The 19,312-nt window shown below is 36.0% G+C and overlaps 1 protein-coding gene across 2 annotated transcripts in view; it reads left to right on the top strand.

The window, feature by feature from the left end:
* B3GALNT2 (beta-1,3-N-acetylgalactosaminyltransferase 2) overlaps positions 1-19,312 on the top strand; it is a 64,703-nt gene that overhangs the window by 19,075 nt on the left and 26,316 nt on the right. The window contains exons 3-5 of one of the 2 annotated variants that reach the window (XM_037821539.1): positions 1,342-1,442; positions 3,648-3,841; positions 18,502-18,597. In XM_037821539.1, coding sequence (XP_037677467.1) covers positions 1,342-1,442; positions 3,648-3,841; positions 18,502-18,597 — 391 coding nt within the window. Of the gene's footprint in view, positions 1-1,255; positions 1,443-3,647; positions 3,842-18,501; positions 18,598-19,312 lie in introns of both variants that reach the window. The other variant, XM_037821545.1, reaches the window with a different exon arrangement.

Here is a 19,312-nt window from a genome sequence, read left to right as displayed (position 1 = left end):
AAAATGTGCCGCAGCCCACCATTGTGTTGTTTCCATCATACAGATAGAGATAAAAAAAAACCTCAAGAACACAGATAATAGTAAAATGTACTAAATAGTTAGGAAATGATGAATTTTTAGTATTTATTTCGTTCTTTTAAAATATACTGTATTTAATTTTGTTTATATAATTTAATTTTTAAGAATGGCTATGTTTAATAACCAGCTCACAAAATTCTTAAAACTTTAACAATTGGCTCTCAGAAGCCAGTAGAATAGGCCAAAGCACACAACTGCCTAAGGGTCATCTCTGTGGAGATGTCCAGGGAATTTATGCATCTTTTACTTGAAAGATTGGTTCAAACTAGAGATACTAATTCAGGAATCATTAGCATGTAGGTGCTAGTTAAGGCCTTGGGAATTAATACTATTGTCCAGCAAGAGAAAGTAAAATGTGTGAGAAGAGATCCAAGAGCAAAGCCCAGGAGTAATAGCCACTTTTAATGGACAGGGTGGGCAAGAAGAGCCAGAGGCAGACTGAGCAGGGTGACGTAAAGAAGGGAAGAAAGCATTTTAAGATCAGCAGTACTGAGCCATAGAGAAGTCAAGTAGGTAAGGATTGAAGAGTGTCCATTGAACGTAGCAGCAGCAGAACATTGGTTACCCTGGTGGTAGACGTCTCAATGGAAGTGGTGGATGGGTGGATAAAATTTTTATCTTATAAAATAAGTGGAAATTTAAAAACTGGAGGCTGCAGTTTGACTTAATTTCTTTGTAAGACCTCACTGTACAGGAAAGGGTGGGACAAGGAAGGATAAAACGTAAATAGAACTGAGCATCGTATTTATAATATGGGAAGGAGCCATGGGTTACAGGGATAACCAGTGAAATGAGGCCTATGAGAGGAGAGGACCTCCTCTTGGATAGAAAGACTAATCTTAAGCTGAAGAAACACCTTCTGAAATAAAAGAAAGCAAATGAGGAAGATAACAGATAGAGATATGTTTGTAAGTCTGGGTGTGAGACTTTGCTGTAGTTTGCTTAAATGGTATGAGCATTTTCTTTGGCCAAGTCAAACATATTCATACTTGCTTTAATATAGAATTGCCCGGCCAAGTCAAACATATTCATACTTGCTTTAATATAGAATTGCCCTTGAGGACTCACACATAAGGTCACTTGATAGTTAACAACTTTTGGTTTGCTTGTTCCCCCTTTTGGCTAGACTAGAACAATAAAGCTAGAGAATTAATCCTAATAAATACTTGTGTCTCAGAGTAAAAGCTGAAATGGTCATGAGGGAAACATGCATGTGCAAGGTGAAGATTAATAACTGATGTTAATGCCAATACAATCTCTCAGTGTGCTTGTGAAGTTCATAATAGGTGCTCATGGCTGTGAAGTGCCTGTGGAAGATAGGGAAGACCCTTATTCCTGCAAACTACTCAACATCACAAATCCAGGTAAATCTTAATTTTTCTTAGCCCTATGACAGCCAGTTATAGTTTTGGAGTTGAGTAAAAGATGCTAATTGAACAGTATGGAGTCTTTTTTTTGGCTGCCTAAATTTGGTCTTTCATCAGAATTTCTCTTTTATCCTTTTTGGGAGATTCGCTAATCACTCGGGTTATCTAGAGACTCTTTACAGATGTAGAATTGCAGGGTCTAGAAGAGTTTGGTTTTTTTTCAGTGTGATGCAAATGCATCTGGATTTTCCCTATGCATAGATAAATCCTAAATTACTGAATTTTTTAACTTTTAGAAAACTAGATTTCACCAGCCTGTGAATTATAATAGCCTTGATACAAATATTTTGAATTGACCTTCTCTTTGCATTGATTAAGATTCTGAAAAAGAAACACATAGTAAAAAAATTTATAATACAAATAATACTTTTAACTCCTTAGTATTAAAAGTTTGTGGGGGTTCTGATGAGGATGAAAGGAGATGTAAATAGATAACCAATTTTAGGAAGTTGATAATTTATAACTGTCCTTTGTATATTAACAAACTTTATAACTGTCCTTTGTATATTAACATTTCTTATTATGTTTAGCTGTGGTTCTAAGGGAGGTTAAACTTCTTCAAAACTTTAATGTGCTGATTGTGACTTCTAATATTTTAAAGTTTGTTAAACCTATTTAATTATATATACACCTCACTCTAAACAGGCAGTGATAGTTTGATGGTCAAGAGCAGGAGCTCTGGAGTCTGGCCGCATGTGTCTAAATTCAGACCCTGCCATTCTCCAGCTGCCTGAAGCTGGGTTAGATATTTACCTCTCTGTGCCTCATTTCATCATCTGTAAACTGGGAACTAAAGTACCTACTCCGTAGGGATTGACATGAGGATGACATAAATTGATTCATGTAAAGTGTATAAAACAGTTCCTAGGACATTCTAGGCACTTAATATTGTTATTTTAAAGAGCCTGCCTTTTTATAAAGTTGAATTTCAGTTAGCTTTTTAAACTAATTGAACCATATATTCAGGGCTCTGTTGTAAAGCAGGGGTTTCTTACTTGGGATGTTTATGAATTTAGTAAAAGTTGTAAGCAAAATTTTGTGTATAATTGTGTTTTTCTGGGAAGAGAGTCCTTTAGCTTTCACTGGAGTTCCAAAGGGATCATGAACCTCAAAGAATGTTGTATGCCTAGTAATGTAAGAGAAGCCTAGAACAAATTACATTTGACAACCCAAACAAAACTAATCAAACAAAAAATTAACACACCTTTAAATTAACCAGACTTTTATTATTGTAAGTACTATTATCCATTTATAGTAAAGGAGTGGAGCTTTCTATTAATAGAAAATTCTCATATATGTAATGTGTAGATTACAAATTTTAAAATAAATATATAACAATTAATATTGATTCTAATTTTATCTTTTTAATTATTCAGGTTATTTGGTACCTTAAGACCTTTATGAGCATTAATCATCATGATACTGTGGATGTGTAGAAGTTTTGATTAATAGCATTATTAATAGGATAAAGGAGAAGTTTAAAGTACATTTGTTTTGGATAGAAAATGTCTGGTTATATATAAGCTTGACCTATTGCCTTTAATAGACATGTTCCTATTTTGGATAGGAGTATTTACTGAGTATTTTTAAAGAGAAAGTTTTTGTTGTCATCCACTATGTTTGGAGTCTAAACTCCAGCTGTTGTTTGCCCAGCTCATGGCAAAATCTGTGTCCTCCCCCCCCACCCCACCCCTTCCTGCTCATGCCTATAATTAAGTAGGAGCCACCAATTCAGTTTGGTAATCTTTTACTGGACATCTACTAAGTGTAAAGTAGCATTCTAAGACTTATTATGTGATGATCCAAATGACCTAATTGGGCTTGAGAAGAAAATAGAGTTTTTATTTATCTGAGAATAAGAAAATGTAATCTTTACTGATACTGAATATATACACTGACTATAATTTAAGTATATGTTTCATAAATAAATACATGGATGTGTGTACAACATTTAAGTTTAGTTTATTTCTAGAAATGGCCATATTTCCAAAGCATTTTTTATTCCTTCCGTTTATGAAAGAATTATAAAAATAATCCTGTAGATTTTGCTGTCAAGCCCACTTCATTACTTGGGCTTTACTATTAAAATAAAGATTATATTTGTTTGGTTATGTAAAACTCCTTTTGTTATTACTTCCTTAGTTTTGAATCAGGAAATCGAGGCATTCAGTCTTTCTGAAGACGCTTCATCAGGGCTCTCTGAGGACCAAGTTGTCAGTGTGAGCTTCCGAGTTCTCTATCCTATCGTTATTACTAGTCTTGGAGTGTTCTATGATGCCAATGATGTGGGTTTCCAGAGGAACATCACAGTCAAGCTTTATCAGGCAGAACAGGAGGTATGCATTGCTTTGTACAGTGTTTCCCATGTTTTACTTTTTGAAAACAGTAGCTTTTTTCTTGTGGTACATAGTAGGTTGGGAGGTTATATAATTCTGTCTGGTTGGGAGACTTCCACCTTTCTTCCCTTATTGATTGCATACATTATAGTGTAATATATTATACTGTTGGTTTGGGGAGAGAATATCTGTGTATTAGTGTATTAAATCTAGAAAAGAAGGAATCAGACTAGATTAGAAGTTTCCCAACTTAAATTCCCCCAAAGCATGACAGTTTGATGGTGAAAACCTTGTGGATCACCCTCCCCTTACCCAGTGTATGGATGGATGAGTAGAAACATGGGGACAGGGACTAAATGAAGATGGGGTGTGGAGGGGTGGGGTTTGAGTGTTCTTTTTTACTTTTGTTTTTATTCTTATTTTCATCCTTTCTGATGTAAAGAAAATGTTCAAAAATGGATTTGGGTGGTGAAGGCACACTTGAAGGTGCTGTGAACAGTTAATTGTACACCATGGATGATTGTATGGAATGTGACTATAGCTCAATAAAACAGAATTAAAAAAGAAGAAGAAGAACCCAAGAAGGGATGAAACAGCATTTCAGCCCTTCTCCCCTTCCTCCCAGTCCACGTCCATCCTACACAGGCAGAGCAGCCCAGGGCCTGCAGTATACCTCAACCCATGAAGGTTCATGTTTGGCTTTTACAGAATCAAATCGGTTTTACTTTTGTTTGAAAGAAACAATTTTAGACATAAATGTAAATCTCTACATGTATTGAAAATAAGAATTTTAGTCATTAATTGGGAAGGAGAGGGAATAGTGGTTGTGGGATGATCCTTGGAAGATCCCAAAGGCTCCAGAGATCAGTCCCCTTGGCCACTGGAAATGGATCCATCCCCATCTATTTGGACAAGACTCATACCTGCACAGAAATACACAAAGGGACTTTGTAGCCTCCCTGCCTAGACCCTATTACATATAAACACTTCTTGATGGACTCATGGATCTTCTTTCACCCAATACCCTTTTGTCTGTGCTCATTATGCTTAAGAAATTGACTACAATTAAACATTTAGTAAACCCCCCCCCCAAAAAAAATTCCCCCAACTTCAAAAGTTGGGAATGGATATAAATGTGAGACTCTTAGGACTAAATGAGTATTTTTGACACTTTCTTACAGCCCTAAAAGTGTATCATTATAATACAAGGCGAACAGCTTTAATCTTTTGTTTTTGGTGTGTTTTTTTTTCTGTTTTTGGTGTGGTTTTTTTGGTAATAATAAAGGAAATAAAAATTAAAACCAACACAGTTTACTCTGTTTCTGAAAGTTTGCAAAATCTGATATACCTACATGGTATATCTGAAGGAGTATAGCAGGGAATTGTATTTGGAAAGATCTATCCTGGGTTTTAAAAATACAGAAAACTTGAAAGAATTATATAGTGAACACTGTATATCCAGCAATTAGATTCTACCATAGTTAACATTTTGCTATATTTGCTTTGTTACATATATAGCCTTTTATCAATCTAACTTACTCTTTCTTTATTTCAGAGTAAGTTGAAGATATTAGTACACTTGAACCCTAAACACATGCATGCATATCATTAACTAGATTTTAATAATTTGTTTTTTTTGAAGATAAATTTAAGTACATTCAGTCACTTTTTAAAAATGCATAAGCCTGTGTAACCCAAACTCCTATCGAGATATAAAACATATCACCTTGGAAAGTTCCCTCAGTTCCTACCCTGTCAGTCCTTATTTCATCCCCCAGAAGCAACCCCTGGTAAGATTTCTTTTAACCATAAGCTAGTTTTGCCTATTCTGGAACTTCATCTATAAATGGAATCATATATTAAGTATTCTCTTATGTAAGGCTTCTTTCACTCAACATGTTTTTGAGGCATCCATGTTGTTATGTCAGTGAATTTTTCCATTTTGTTCATCTAATTGCTTAGTAGCATTCCAGCAATATACAATGATTTATTCATTCTGTTGATGGACATCTGGAATGTTTCCAGGGTTTTTCTGCTTTATTCTGTTAGTGCAGAAAATTACATTTATTGATTTTGGAGTGTTAAATCAGTCTCGTATTCTTGGGATAAACCACTCTTAGTCACAATGTATTATCTTTTATTTATATATTGCTGAAAATTGTCTTGTAGACAGCATATACTTGGATTTTCCTTTTTATGCAGTCTAAGAATCTGTACTTTTTACGTGGAATGTTTATTCCATTTACATTTTGTTTGTTGTTTCTTTTTAAATTTTTTGTTATAGTAACCAATATAGAGGACAGATTTTCCCATTTTAACCACATTCAAGTGTACAATTCGGTATTATTCATTATATTCACAATTTTGTGCTACCATCACCAACATCCATTACCCCTCCTTTTCCATCGTCTCGAACAGAAACTACTCACCCATTAAGCTGTAACTTCCTCTTGCCACTCCCTGACCCCTCCCCTTATAACCTGTAAACCACCATCTGTCTCTCTGAAATTTGTTTCTTTTAGGTATTTCATATAAGCAAGATCATACAAAATTTGTCTTTTCGCATCTGGCTTATTATTTCACTCAACGTGATATCTTCAGGGTTCATCCATTTTGTAGCATGAATCAGAACTTCATTCCTTTTTATGACTGAATAATATACCATTGTATGTATATGCCACATTTTCATTAACCATTCATCTATTGATGGATACTTGGGTTTCTTCCACGTTTTGGCTACTGTGAATAATACTGCTATAAACATTAGTGTACAAATATCTGTTCAAGTACCTGCTTTCAATTCTTTTGATAATTCTATTTTCAATTATCTGAAGAGCTGCCAAACTCATTTCCACAGTGGCTGCACTATTCTAAAGTGCAACACTTACCCTAGCCCACGCTTATTATGTTCTGTTTTTTAACGATAACTATCCTAGTGGGTATGGAGTGTAATCTTGTGGTTTTGATTTGCATTTCCCTAATGACTAATGATGGAGAGCATCTTTCATGTGCATATTGGCCATATGTGCAGTTTCTTAAGAGAAATGTCAATTCAAATCCTTTGTTTATTTGTAAATTGGGTTATTTGTCTTTTTGTTGTTGAGTTGTAGCAGTTCTTTATATATTCTGGATATTAAAGCCTTATCAGATATATAATTTACATTCTTTTCTCCCATTCTGTAGACACGCTGTAGGTTGTCTTTTTACCTTCTTGACAATGTCCTTTGATATACAAAATTTTAAATTTTGGCAAAGTACGTGTTATCTGTGTTTTCTTTTGTTGCTTATACTTTTGGTGTCTTATGTAAGAAATCACTTCCAAATCCAAGGTTATAAAGGTTCCCCCCCTATATTTTCTTCTAGGAGTTCGATGGTTTTAGCTCTTATATTTAGGTCCTTGATCCATTTAGAGTTATTTTTTGTATATAATATAAGGTAGGGATCTAACTTTTTTCTTTTGCATATGGATTTCCTCACACCATTTGTTGAAAAAAAAATTTTTCCCCCATTTAATGTACTTGGCACCCTTGTCAGAAATCATTTGACCATAGGTGGGTTTATTTCTGAACTCTCGATTCTTTTTAATTGGTCTGTGTCTGTCTTTATGCCAGTAACAGTGTTTTGAGTACTGGGGCTTTGTAGTAAGTTTTGAAATCAGGAAGCGTGAGACCTCCAACTTTGTTCTTTACAATATTGATTTGACTACTTGGGTCCTCTTGCAATTCCATATGAATTTGAGTATCAGCCTTTCCATTTCTGCCAAAAGGCTGCTGGGATTTTAATAGGTATTGCATTGAATAGGTAGCGTTGAGTAATATTGACATCTTAATGATATTAAGTCTTCCTTTCCATGAACGTGAGATGTTTTGCCTTTTATTTAGGTCTAACTTTATTTCTTTCAGCAATGTTTTGTAGCTTTCAGTATACAGTTCCTTCACCTAATTGGTTAAATTTATTCCTAAGTATTTTATTCTTTTATGAGCTACTGTGAATAGGATATATTTTTTTTTAATTTCCATTACAGAATCTTCATTGGTGGTGGGTAAAAACACAACGCTTTTTGGCATGTTAATCTTGTAGCCTGCAACTTTGCTGAATTCGTTATCAGTTCTTATAGGTTCTTTGGAACCTTCTATATAGAGGGACATGCCATCTGCAAGTAGAGATGGTTTTACTTTCTCCTTTCTGATTCAGATGCCTTTTTCTTTTTCTTGCCTTTGTTCTAGAAAGGATTTCCAGTACAATGTTGAATATCCCTGGTGAAAGCAGGCATCCTTGTTTTCCTCCTGGTCTCAGGGGGAAAGCTTTCAGTCTTTTGCTGTTGAATATAATGTTAGCTGTGAGTTTTTTATATATGCCCTTTAACATATTCAGGAAGTTCTTCTATTCCTATTTTTCTGAGTGTGCTTATCATGAAGTGATGTTGGATTTTGTCAAAAGCCTCTTCTGCATCAACTGAAATGATACCATATTTTTTCCTTCATTCTGTTATTATGGTATATTACATTGATTTTCTTAGGTTGAACCACCCTTGCATTCCCGGGATAAATCCCACTGATCATGGTGCATATAATTCTTTTAATATGCTGTTGGATTTGATTTGCTATTATTTATTGAGGATTTCTGCATCAGTGTTCATAAGGGAAATCAGTCTGTAGTTTATTTGTGATGTCTTGATCTGGTTTTGGTATTAGGATAATGTTGGTTTCATAAAATGATTTAGGAAGAGTTCCCACCTCTTCAGGTTTTTGGAAAAGTTTGAGTGCTGTTAATTCTTTGAATGTTTGGTTGAATTCCCCTGTGAAGTCTTCTGGTTCTGGGCTTTTCTATGTTGGGAAGTTTTTGATTACTAATTTAATTCTTTATAGTATAATAGTTCTGTTTAGATCTTCTGTTTCTTCTTGGGAATATATTTAAGTTGCACAAGACCTCTATAGAGAAAAATATTTTTAGAAGCTTATTAGGAAAAATTAAAGTAGTTTGTGTTTCTAAGAATTTTTCCATTTCATCTAGGTTATCTAATTTATTGGCATACAATTGTTCATATTATCCTCTTATAGTCCTTTTTGTATCAGTGGGATCTATGGTAATAGCCCCTTTTCATTTTGATTTTCATTTGTATCCTCTCTCTTTTTTCTTTGTCATCTAGCTAAAGAGCTGTCAATTTTATTGATCTTTTCAAAGAATCACTTTTGGTTTTGTTAATTCTCTCTATTGTTTTTGTTTTGATTTGTTTTGTTTTCCCTAATTCATTTCTTTCCACTCTAAAACTTGTTATTTCCTTCCTTCTTCTCGTTTGGGTTTAGTTTGCTCTTCTTTTTCTAGTTCTTCCAGTTTTGAGGTTAGGTCACTGATTTGAAGTCGTTCTTCTCTTCTAATGTAAGTATTTAGAGCTATAAATTTCCCTTTCAGCACTGCCTTTGATGCATCCCATAAGTTTTGGCATGTTGTATTTTCATTTTATTTTGCCTTAAGATATTTCTTAATTTCACTTCTTAGTTCCTTTTTAACCCATTGGTTGTTTAAGAGTATGTTGTTTAATTTCCACATATTTGTAAATTTTCCATTTCTCCCTCTGTTAATGATTTCTAACTTCATTCCATTGTGGTTGAAGAATATACATTGTATGATTTCATTATTTTTTAATTTATTGAGGCTTGTTTTGTGACCCAGCCAACATATGGTCTGTCCTGGAGAATGATCCCTGTGCACACGAGAAGAATGTGAATTTTGTTTCTATTGGGTAAAGTATTCTATATATGTCTGTTCATTCTAGCTGGTTTAGAGTATCAGTCAAGTCTTCTGTTTCCTTATTGATCTTCTAAATGTTCTATAGTTAGTTGTATGCAGAATTCCGAATATATGTTTGTTAGGTCTAGTTGGTTCAGTGTATCATTCACATCCTTTACTTACTTATTGATCTTCTTACTAGATGTTCTATCCATTATTGAGAGTGGTATATTAAAGTCTCCTACTATTAAAATAGAACCGTCAGTTTCTCCCTTTAAATCTGTCAGTATTTGCTTCATATATTCTGGGCTCTTTTATTAGGTTCATGTGTATTTAGAATTGTTGTCTTCCTGTTGAATTGTCCCCTTTATCAGTATAATGACCATCTTTGTCCCTTACAGGAATTTTGCTGCTCCCTCTGTTTCCCAGGAGACAAATCTTCCTCTCCCAGGTGTTTGAAGCTGACAGGCCTTTGCCCCAGACTATCTGCCTGTATGTTTTTTTAACATTCCCTTCATTATCTCAAGCTGCTTTTGCCTGAAGGGCAAATTCTGGGAGAAAGGACACCCCCGGAGAGGGCTTTCCCAAGGCACTCTCTCCCAGCCGAAGTAGGTCCAGGGACCCACGAAGAGGGCGCATACCAGCTCCAAAGCACCGTGGAGAGGCTATTAGGGAGGGCAGCAAGAACTTCTCCAACGGTTCCCCAAAGCTTAGCTTTCCTGGCCTGCGCTTCAGCTGACTGTCCTCCACAGCCCTGAGGAAAGGCTACATCTTTAAATCTCTGTCACCTCTGCCCCTCTTCGGGGAGTATTGAAGCAGTGGCTGCTGTCTTCTTTGTCCAGGGCGGGGTTGAAAGAATGACTGCCACGACCTTTTTTCAGGGCGGACTGAAACCCTGGCTACCCTCAGAGCCGGATTCTAATGATCTGAATTCACTAATCAAAAGCCATGATCGTGCTGGGGAGACAGGGAAAGTGCACTCTGGCCAACCACTTTTCTTCCCAACCCCTAGTGGACTTCTGAAAAGGGTTGCACCTCCTGTCTGAGACCCCAGTCCTGGTTTGACTGGGAATTACCGACAAACCAAGTGCCCAAAGGAGACATTCAACACAGACCCAAGCAACTACAAAATCTTAGATGATCAACTTTCAAAAGGCATGATAAGTGATCAGGCATGTCTACCCTGTTCTTGGGGAGGAGGATTTTCATGTCCCTTTCTATCAGCAGCAGTTCACCAGGGGCTGGACTCCACAGCGGCCTGCTGTGAAGGGGGTTTGGGTGGGCTCTGCTGAACTCCGCACAGAGAAAGAGTAATTTTCTGTTCTTTACTGTAATTTTATCGGCCTTTCCTCCTGTTCTTCCTTGGATGCTGTACAGTATTCTTCTGGCCTCCAGAGTTTCAAAATAATTGTTTCAGACAGTTCCTGCCTGTTTCATAATTGCTTTGGTGGAACATTGAGTCCTAGAGCTTCCTACTCTGCCATCTTCCCCAGAAGTCAACCTCTCCCTGCAATTTTGTCAATGTTTGCCCCATTTATTTTGGGGCTCTGTGATTAGGTGCATATGTTTATAGTTGTTACATATTCTTGATGGATTGACCCTTTTATTAATATATGGTATCCTTCTTTGTCTCTTGTAACAGTTTTTTTACTTCAAAGTCTATTTTGTCTGATATTAGTACAGCTACCCCATCCCTCTTTTGGCGACTATTTGCATGGAATATTTTTTTCCATCCCCTTACTTTCAGTCTGTTTGTGTCTTGGTGTCTAAGGTGAGTTTCTTGTAAACAGCGTATGGTTGGATCATGCTTCTTTATCTATTCTGCCAATCTGGGTCTTTTGATTGTAGAGTTTAATCCATTTACAGTCAGTGTAAATACTGATAAGGCAGGACTTTACCCATTTTGTCCTTTGTTTATTGTACATCTTATATCTTTTTTGTCCCTCTTTTCCTGTTTTGCCGCCTTCTTTTGTGTATAGTTGATCTTTTGTAATGTAACAGATTGATCCCTTTCTCATTTCTATTTCTGTATATATTAAATACGTTCTTTATGATTCCCATGGGATTTGAATTAACCTATATCTATAACCTACCAATTTGAAATGGTACCAGCTTAACTTCAATAGTATACACAGCCTGTGATCCTAACCCCTGTTCCTCCTCTTTTATGTTGTTTTTGTCACATATTACCTCTTCAGATTTTGGGTGTCCATAACAGAAATACACTAATTTCTTATTCAGTATCTTACAGGAAATACAGAGTAGTTACATACCTGGAGTACAGTAATCCTGGGGTTTGTATTTACCCATATTGTTACCTTTACCAGAGATCTTTATTTCTTCATACTGCTAGCTATTCTGTACTGCCCTTGCCTTTCAATCTGAGGGTAGCATTTCTTGTAGGATAGGTTTCTTGATGACAAACACTTAGGTTTTGTTTATCTGTGAATGTCCTAAACTCTCCCTTATTTTTGAAGGACAGTTTTCCCAGATAAAGAATTCTTGGTTGATAGTTTTTCTCTTTCATTACCTGAAATATGTTGTATCACTGCTTTCTCACCTCCATGGTTTCTGATGATAAATTGGCTCTTAATCTTGTTGAGGATCCCTTGTATGTGACTAATCGCTTCTCTTTTGCTGCTTTCAGAATTTTCTCTTTATCTTTGGCATTCAGCATTTTGCTTATGATATGTCTTGGAGTAGGTCTGTTTGGTGTTTGTTGTGCTTCTTGGATGTGTATATTCATGTCCTTTTTTCCCTTTGGGGAAATTTTCAGCCATTATTCAAATATTCTATCTGTTCCTTCTTCCTTCCCCTCTCTTTCTGGGACTCCTGTAATACATATAGTGGTATGCTTCATTTTGTCCCATAGGTTCCTTGGGCTCTGCTCACTTTTTTTTTCATTCTACTCTCTATCTTCTCTTTAGAATGTATGGTTTCGACTGTCCATCTTTTAGTTCACTGATTCTTTCTTCTGCCTGTTCACATCTGTTGATTTCCTCTAGTGTATTTTTTGTTGTTGTTGTTGTTGTTGTTGTTCTAATCATTTTACATTTATTGGATCTTGTAATTCTTACCATGAGCTAATGAGGTAGGTTCTATTATATCTCCATTTTGGGGAAAAGCAGACTGAGGCACTGAATAGTAAAGCAACTTGTCTAAGGTCACACAGCTAATCTCCTCTAGTGTATTTTTTAATCCCTGTTATTGTGTTTTTAATCACCATCAGTTATTTTTGTTCCTTTTTAAATTTTCTAATTCTTCTTTTTGTTCACACATCATCTTCTTCATTTCTTTCAGTTTTATGTCCATGTTTTCCTTTAGCTCTTTTAACTTATTTAGGCAATTTGCTGAACGTATTGATTAGTTGTTTCAATGTCTTTGCTACCTCTTTTGTTTAATTTGTTCCTTGAATGAGCCATCTCTTCTGGTTATTTGTATGACTTGTGATCCTTTGTTGATGCTGGACATTTTGATTATTTTGAGGTGCTAACTCTGGAAAGTCAGTTTCCCTCCTTTCCTAAGGTTTTAGTGTAGGCTGGCTGTGTGTTAAGAATTTTTTTCAACCCCTGGCCTGGTTTGCATTGAACTTTTACAATAGCCCATGGTTAACAGTTCAGCTTTTCTTCAGTTTCTCTGAAACTGTGTATTGCCCTAGGTATACACAGTAACTTTCAAGATTTCCCTTGTAAGTGCAAGTATTTCTCCTCCTGGAGAGGATTTCCTTTTCTCTGTTCCTTTTCAGGATTCCTGTGCTGTTCTCTTTGTTTTTATACAGCTGATGTGGTTTGCTCAGCTTCACTCCAGTGCTCTGGACACTTGTTTACTCCACCTTTCATTCCTGGGTCCACATTGCCTTTCAGTGACTCCACTCCCCCATTCTGTGCAGCTTTTCTGCCCCAGGTAACTTCCAATTTAGGGGATCCTGACCTGTACCCTGAATCTGCCCTACATGGAGCCAGATGGTATCAACATACAAAGACAAACAAACAATATTTTCATTTATGTGCACCAGCAATTAGACCCTTAGGAGCCAGGCTAAGAGTGCCCACAATTTGCCAGAGTTCCACCGTGAATCACTCTGGCTTAAGGAAGACACTTTGAATGTACACTTGCAGGGTGCTAAAGTGATGCTGTGGTTCTGTGTGACCTCAGGCCTCAGAATGGCTCTGTACTCAGAGACTGCAGGAGTCTCTGCCATGAATCACATAAACTGCACAGATCGGACTGTGTGGTGTGTGTGTGTTGTGTGTGTGTGTGTGTGTGTGTTGTTGGGGGGGTGGTTTCCAGATCAGTAAATTTGTCCCAGTGTTCTCCTCCTGCTTTTGCATGGTAGTATTTTTTTTTCCCCGATCCAGCATTCATTGAGTCTTTCTCCAGTCTCAGCCATCCTCCAGAGTTGCAAGAGAGTTGAACCTGCCCTTTTATTTAGCTAAGGGTGAATGTTCATGGGGATATCTAACACCACCATGTTGATCTATTCCATTTACATTTAATGCAATTATTTATGTCAGATTTCAGTTTTTCATTTTGTTTTTTGTTTGTTTCACCTTTTATTGTTTCTCTCATCCTTCTTTCCTCCTCCTTTTGGATTAGTAGAATGTATTTCAGAATTACATTTTAATTTCTGTATTGTCTTTTTAGCTCTTGGTTGTATTGTTTTGTATGTGTGGGGGTGACATAAGGATTACAATATATGTCCTGAACTTCTCAGTCTTCTTAAAGTTAACATTGTAGCCCTTTATGTAAAATACAAGAAACTTGCAGCTATATATTTCCATTTACTATCCCCCATCTTTTTTTCTGTACTTGTCATATGTATTACATCTACATACACTGTAAATCCCAAGGTACAGTTATAATTTTTGCTTTAAACAGCTAAATGTATATGAAAGAAATTTAGGGAAAAAGTAGTATTTTATATTTGCCCACATATTTCCCATTTTGTTTCTCTTCATTGCTTCCTGAAGACCCAAGTTTCCATCTGGTATCATTTCTCTTCAGCCCAAAAAACATCCTTTAGCATTTATTCTAGTACAAGTTTACTGGTAATGAATTTGCTTATTTTCCTGTCTTTCTGAAAATGTTTTTATTTTGCCTTTATTCTTTTTCATTCTTGTAGGATATTTTCTGGGTTGACTTTTTTTTTTCTCCTGTTCAGTATTTTAAATATGTCATTCTGGTGTCTTCTGGCCTCCATTTTTTCTGGTGAGAAATCTGCCATCCATCTTCTTCTTCCCATGGATGATGTATGTAATGTGTCATCGTTGCCCCCCCATCCCTCCAGCTGCTTTTAAGACTTTCCTCTTTGTTTTTGGTTTTAAGTAATTGGGTTAATTTGGGAATGTTCAGCCAACCTCATATATTAGTGTAGTTTTTCTTTGTCTTTTGCCCAGGGTTTGCCAAGTTTCTTGAGTCTGTAAATTTATGTATTTTAACAAACTTTGGAAATTTTCAGCTATTATTTTTTCAAAAACTTTCTGCCCCATTCTCTCCCCTCCCAGGAACCAATTACATGTATGTTAGACCTTTTGGTATTGTCCCACAGATCATTGACACAGTGTCATTTTTTTTTCCAATATTTCTCTCTGTTTTTCAGATTTAGATAATTTCTCTTAATCTCTGTTCAAGTTCACTGACTATTCTGTCATCTCAAATCTGTTAAACCTATCCATTTTTAATTTAAAATTTTTTAATTTTAAAATACTGTACATTTTAGTTCTAGAATTTCCATTTTACTCTTTTTTACAATTTCTGTCTCTCTAATATTTCCTAAGTATTCATTCGTTATAAGCATATTTTCTCTACAGTCCTAAGTGTTGTAAATAACAGTTTTGAAATCCCTGTCTGCTTATTCCAACATTTGAGTCATCTTGGGAGTCTGTCTTTATCACCACCCTTTCTCTTTAGTATGGGTAACATTTTCCTCTTTTATCTTATGTTTTGTAACTTTGGATTGTATATTGTGATAATTCATAGTAGAAACTCTTGATTCTCTTATATTCCTCTAAAAATTATTGAATTTTTTGTTTGAGCTGGCAGTTAAATTGGCTGGACACAGACTCTAAACTCTGTATCCCTTACAGTGGGCAGCAGTTTAAATCTCTATTCTGTTCTTTTGGCCTTAGATGGGCTGTTTGGATTCTGCCTTGAATGGGTATTTTGCGTCAGCCACAGATTTGGGCAGAATTTATGTGAAAAATTTGAAGATCTCCCCCTGTGACCCTTTCCTTTCTGGAGGTTTTCCTTCTCACTTCTTAGCTGCTGTGTTTGCCCTCATTCCCCAATGGGTTTTCAACCAGAAAGACCAGAGTTTTTATCTAAGTGTTAGTTGCCCCTCGAGTCCTGCCATCAGGCCGAAAGCTATTTAAAAAAAAAAAAAAGGAAGACACATACCCAGTGCCCTTCCCTTCTTTCAAGTGCTAATTCTTCTTCAGTTTCGGCCTGTTTTTGTTTGCCTTCCAGTGCCTTCAAATAGCTGTGTTTTTTTAAAAGTTTTGTACAGAGTTCATCTTTGTTTTATAGGAGGATTAGTCTGATACTACTGGAGGCATAACTCTGTTCACTTTTTTTAAGCATCTTTAGAAATGTTTTGTGTTATGTTAATGTTGATTGTTGTTACATAGCAATGGATACAATGTTAGAGCACCAATAAATATACAAATCAATTTAAGGTTAACTTTATTTTTTCTATTCCTACTTCCTGTAAAGAATACAGTGTAGTTTGTGAAAGTGCTTATTGACATAAATTTAAGAGAAAGATGACAAATCCTACTGATGATTGAACCATGGAAACCCATGCAGTTATATTTGGGGTATTGTTTTTTCTTTTTATAAATAAACTTTTTTTTAAAAAAATTGTAGAATATAACATATATATATATAGAAGTGGTAACTTTCCAAGTGCAGTTTTTTCCAGTTATTTTCTTATTGTGAAATATAACATGTATACAAAAAGGTGATAGCTTTCAAATAACAATTTAACAAGTAGCTATAGAACAAATTTCAAAGGATGCTGTGGGTTACAGTTCCACCATTTCAGTTCTTTCCTTCTAGCTATTCTAATACCCTTGCAAGTAAGAGAAAGAAAATTATATAGCGATTCAATATTCATAATCCTTTGTTAAATTTCATCTTGTCTGTTGCTACTCCTTCCTCTAATTTAATGACTTTCCCAGTCATCAGGGATGTCTAGGCAGTGACCACCCTAACTTGTTCATGTAGAAAAGGGGTATTGGACATTATGGGAAAAGGGAACACATCTGGTTGATGTTTTTGAAGAGGTTATTGCCTCTGGGTTTTGGTACTTAGCTGGTATAGGATTTTTCTGAAGGATTTAAGTTTCTGAAGAATAAACTTAGTGAGTGCAACTTTTATAGAGTCTTAGATAGGGATCCAGGTATTCTTTAGGGTTTTCAAGATTACTGTTGACTTGGGCTTATCATACTGTGGCCATTTTGCATATCTAGGTGAAGCTTACATAGTAGTATCCTCCAGGATAGCCTCTTGACTCTATTTGAATTCTCTTAGCCACTGAAACCTTATTTTGTTGCCTTTCTTTTCCTCCTTTTTGTCAAAAGGCATTCTCAATCCCTAGATGCCAGGGTCAGGCTCATTCCCGGAATCTGTCCCACGTTGCCAGGGAGATTCATTCTTCTGGGGGGTCCTGTCCCATGTCTGGGGAAGGGTGATGAATTTGTTTGCAGAGTTAAGCTTAGAAAGAGAAAGTCCGCATTTGAGCAACAAAAGAGGTTCTCTGGAGGTGACTTCTAGGCGTAATTACAGGTTGCTTAGCTTCCCTTTTGGGTGTTGTTTTTATTCCAGCCACTATGATTGCTGTGAGAAGAGCTTTATCTTCAAGTTAACCAATTATGGAAGTCCATATATTATTGTGCTAAAGGTTTCATTGATATAGAAGCTCAATTAGGTTACTGAAATAACAATATTCTGAATTCCATTGTTATTCTTATGTAGAAATTATGATTGATCTCAAATTTTTTGACACATTTAATTTCTTATTAGAGAGTATTTTTTTCATAATGTTTGGGTTATTAATCAGTTTTGTTCATGTGTACAAAATATTATGATCATGTTGATTTAACTATAATCACCACATTTTTAGCTCAGGGAATGGTTAATAATCTTTGTCCTCAAGGAAGGCCTAGTCTAAGGTGGATGCTGATGGGTACACTCATTGTCTTAATGCATAAAGGATTTCCCCCTACCCCTGCCCATTGCCAAGAACTAGTGTTAATGAAAGAAAGAGACCTAGCCATTAAATCTCCTTAATTCTGACCTTCTGCATAGTCTTGATGGCATTAACAAATGTTTCAGCTGTGGTAAGTTGGTATATAAGAATAGACATGAGAATAAGGAAATGTTCTTCCTGAAAACAAAAGCAGGAGGGCCCAAAGAAAACAATTAATATATGTAATGAAAATGAATCCTCTTTTATATTCCTTTTTTTTCCCCCCGAATGTTCTTTTTGAATGGAAATTCCTGGGTACTTTTGTTTCATGTAGGAATCTGTGATCTTTTAGTTTATTCTTTACCCTTTGGGGAGTTGTGATGTCCTAAGATGTTGGCTTAATTTAACAATATCTCCCATTTCCCCTAATGCTTTTCATTTCAAAGTTTGGTTTTTTAAGGTTACATAGATTATATTTAAATATTGTTTGAGAACTTCATGACAACTTTGGTTATGGTAAATATTGTTATTTAATGACCATGACTGCACTAGAAAACCCAAATGATGCCCAAAACACAACAGAACAATGTTAGTAACCATGGTTTGGGCCACTGACAATTTAGTTGATCAAGATGTAAGGAATTTGAAAACTTTTGTAAGCATATGCAGTGTATAAATATAAAGTTTTTTCTTGTTTCATATTTGTATTTCTTGCCTCTCTCTCTCTTTTTCTAATTTGTAGGAGGCCCTCTTCAGTGCTCGCTTTAGTCCTCCCAGCTGTGGTGTGCAGGTGAACAAGCTGTGGTACAAACCTGTGGAACAGTTCATCTTACCAGAGGTACCTGGTGTAGTGAAAAGACTGTAGCGCTAATGCAGTTCTTTGTAGAAATGGTTGTGTGTCTTCAGAGGCAGGCACTTAGTATTTGTTGAGCCAAGGCAGCTTTCCTGAATGGTCAATGAGGGTACCAACTCGAATGTCCTAAAAGGTAGCAGTCTGCATTCATACAGCCAGAGATCTTCACGATGCCTCAAAGTTTCCAAAACCACACTTCTCAAAAAGTGTCAGATACATCTGACTACTGTTTATGTAGTGGATAAGAGAACAAACACACAACTGTCATAATGAGAAAGGATAGTGAAAGGTATGGATTGATAGAAAGATGAAACACAGGTAACACGTGGGTAAATCAAACAATTTACTTATCTAAAACAAAAAAAAAAAAGTACATTCAGAATGATGGCAGAGAGATAAGCCACAGTTCTCAAGATAAATAAAACTTCTCCAAGGGGAGAACAGTTGTGGTTTATATCTGATGTCTAAAAATGTAACTTGCACCTTCTGGATTCCTGTGAGCACTGTCTTAAATAGACATGCTAGAGATCACCTCACCTGGCCAGGTGCCCTTCATCAATCGTGGAGTTAAAACACAATATGGTTGCAGAGTATTACACAATGAGGCACAAACAGATTATCCATCCATCAGCTTCTGTCTTATCTGGTTATGTCAGAGTACATTCCTGAACTCAGTGCTTTGGTACCAGAATAGGGGTCA

Source organism: Choloepus didactylus, chromosome 2 (genome assembly GCF_015220235.1).
Source record: "Choloepus didactylus isolate mChoDid1 chromosome 2, mChoDid1.pri, whole genome shotgun sequence".
Taxonomy (NCBI): domain Eukaryota; kingdom Metazoa; phylum Chordata; class Mammalia; order Pilosa; family Megalonychidae; genus Choloepus; species Choloepus didactylus.
This window is presented reverse-complemented; position numbering and strand designations above follow the sequence as displayed.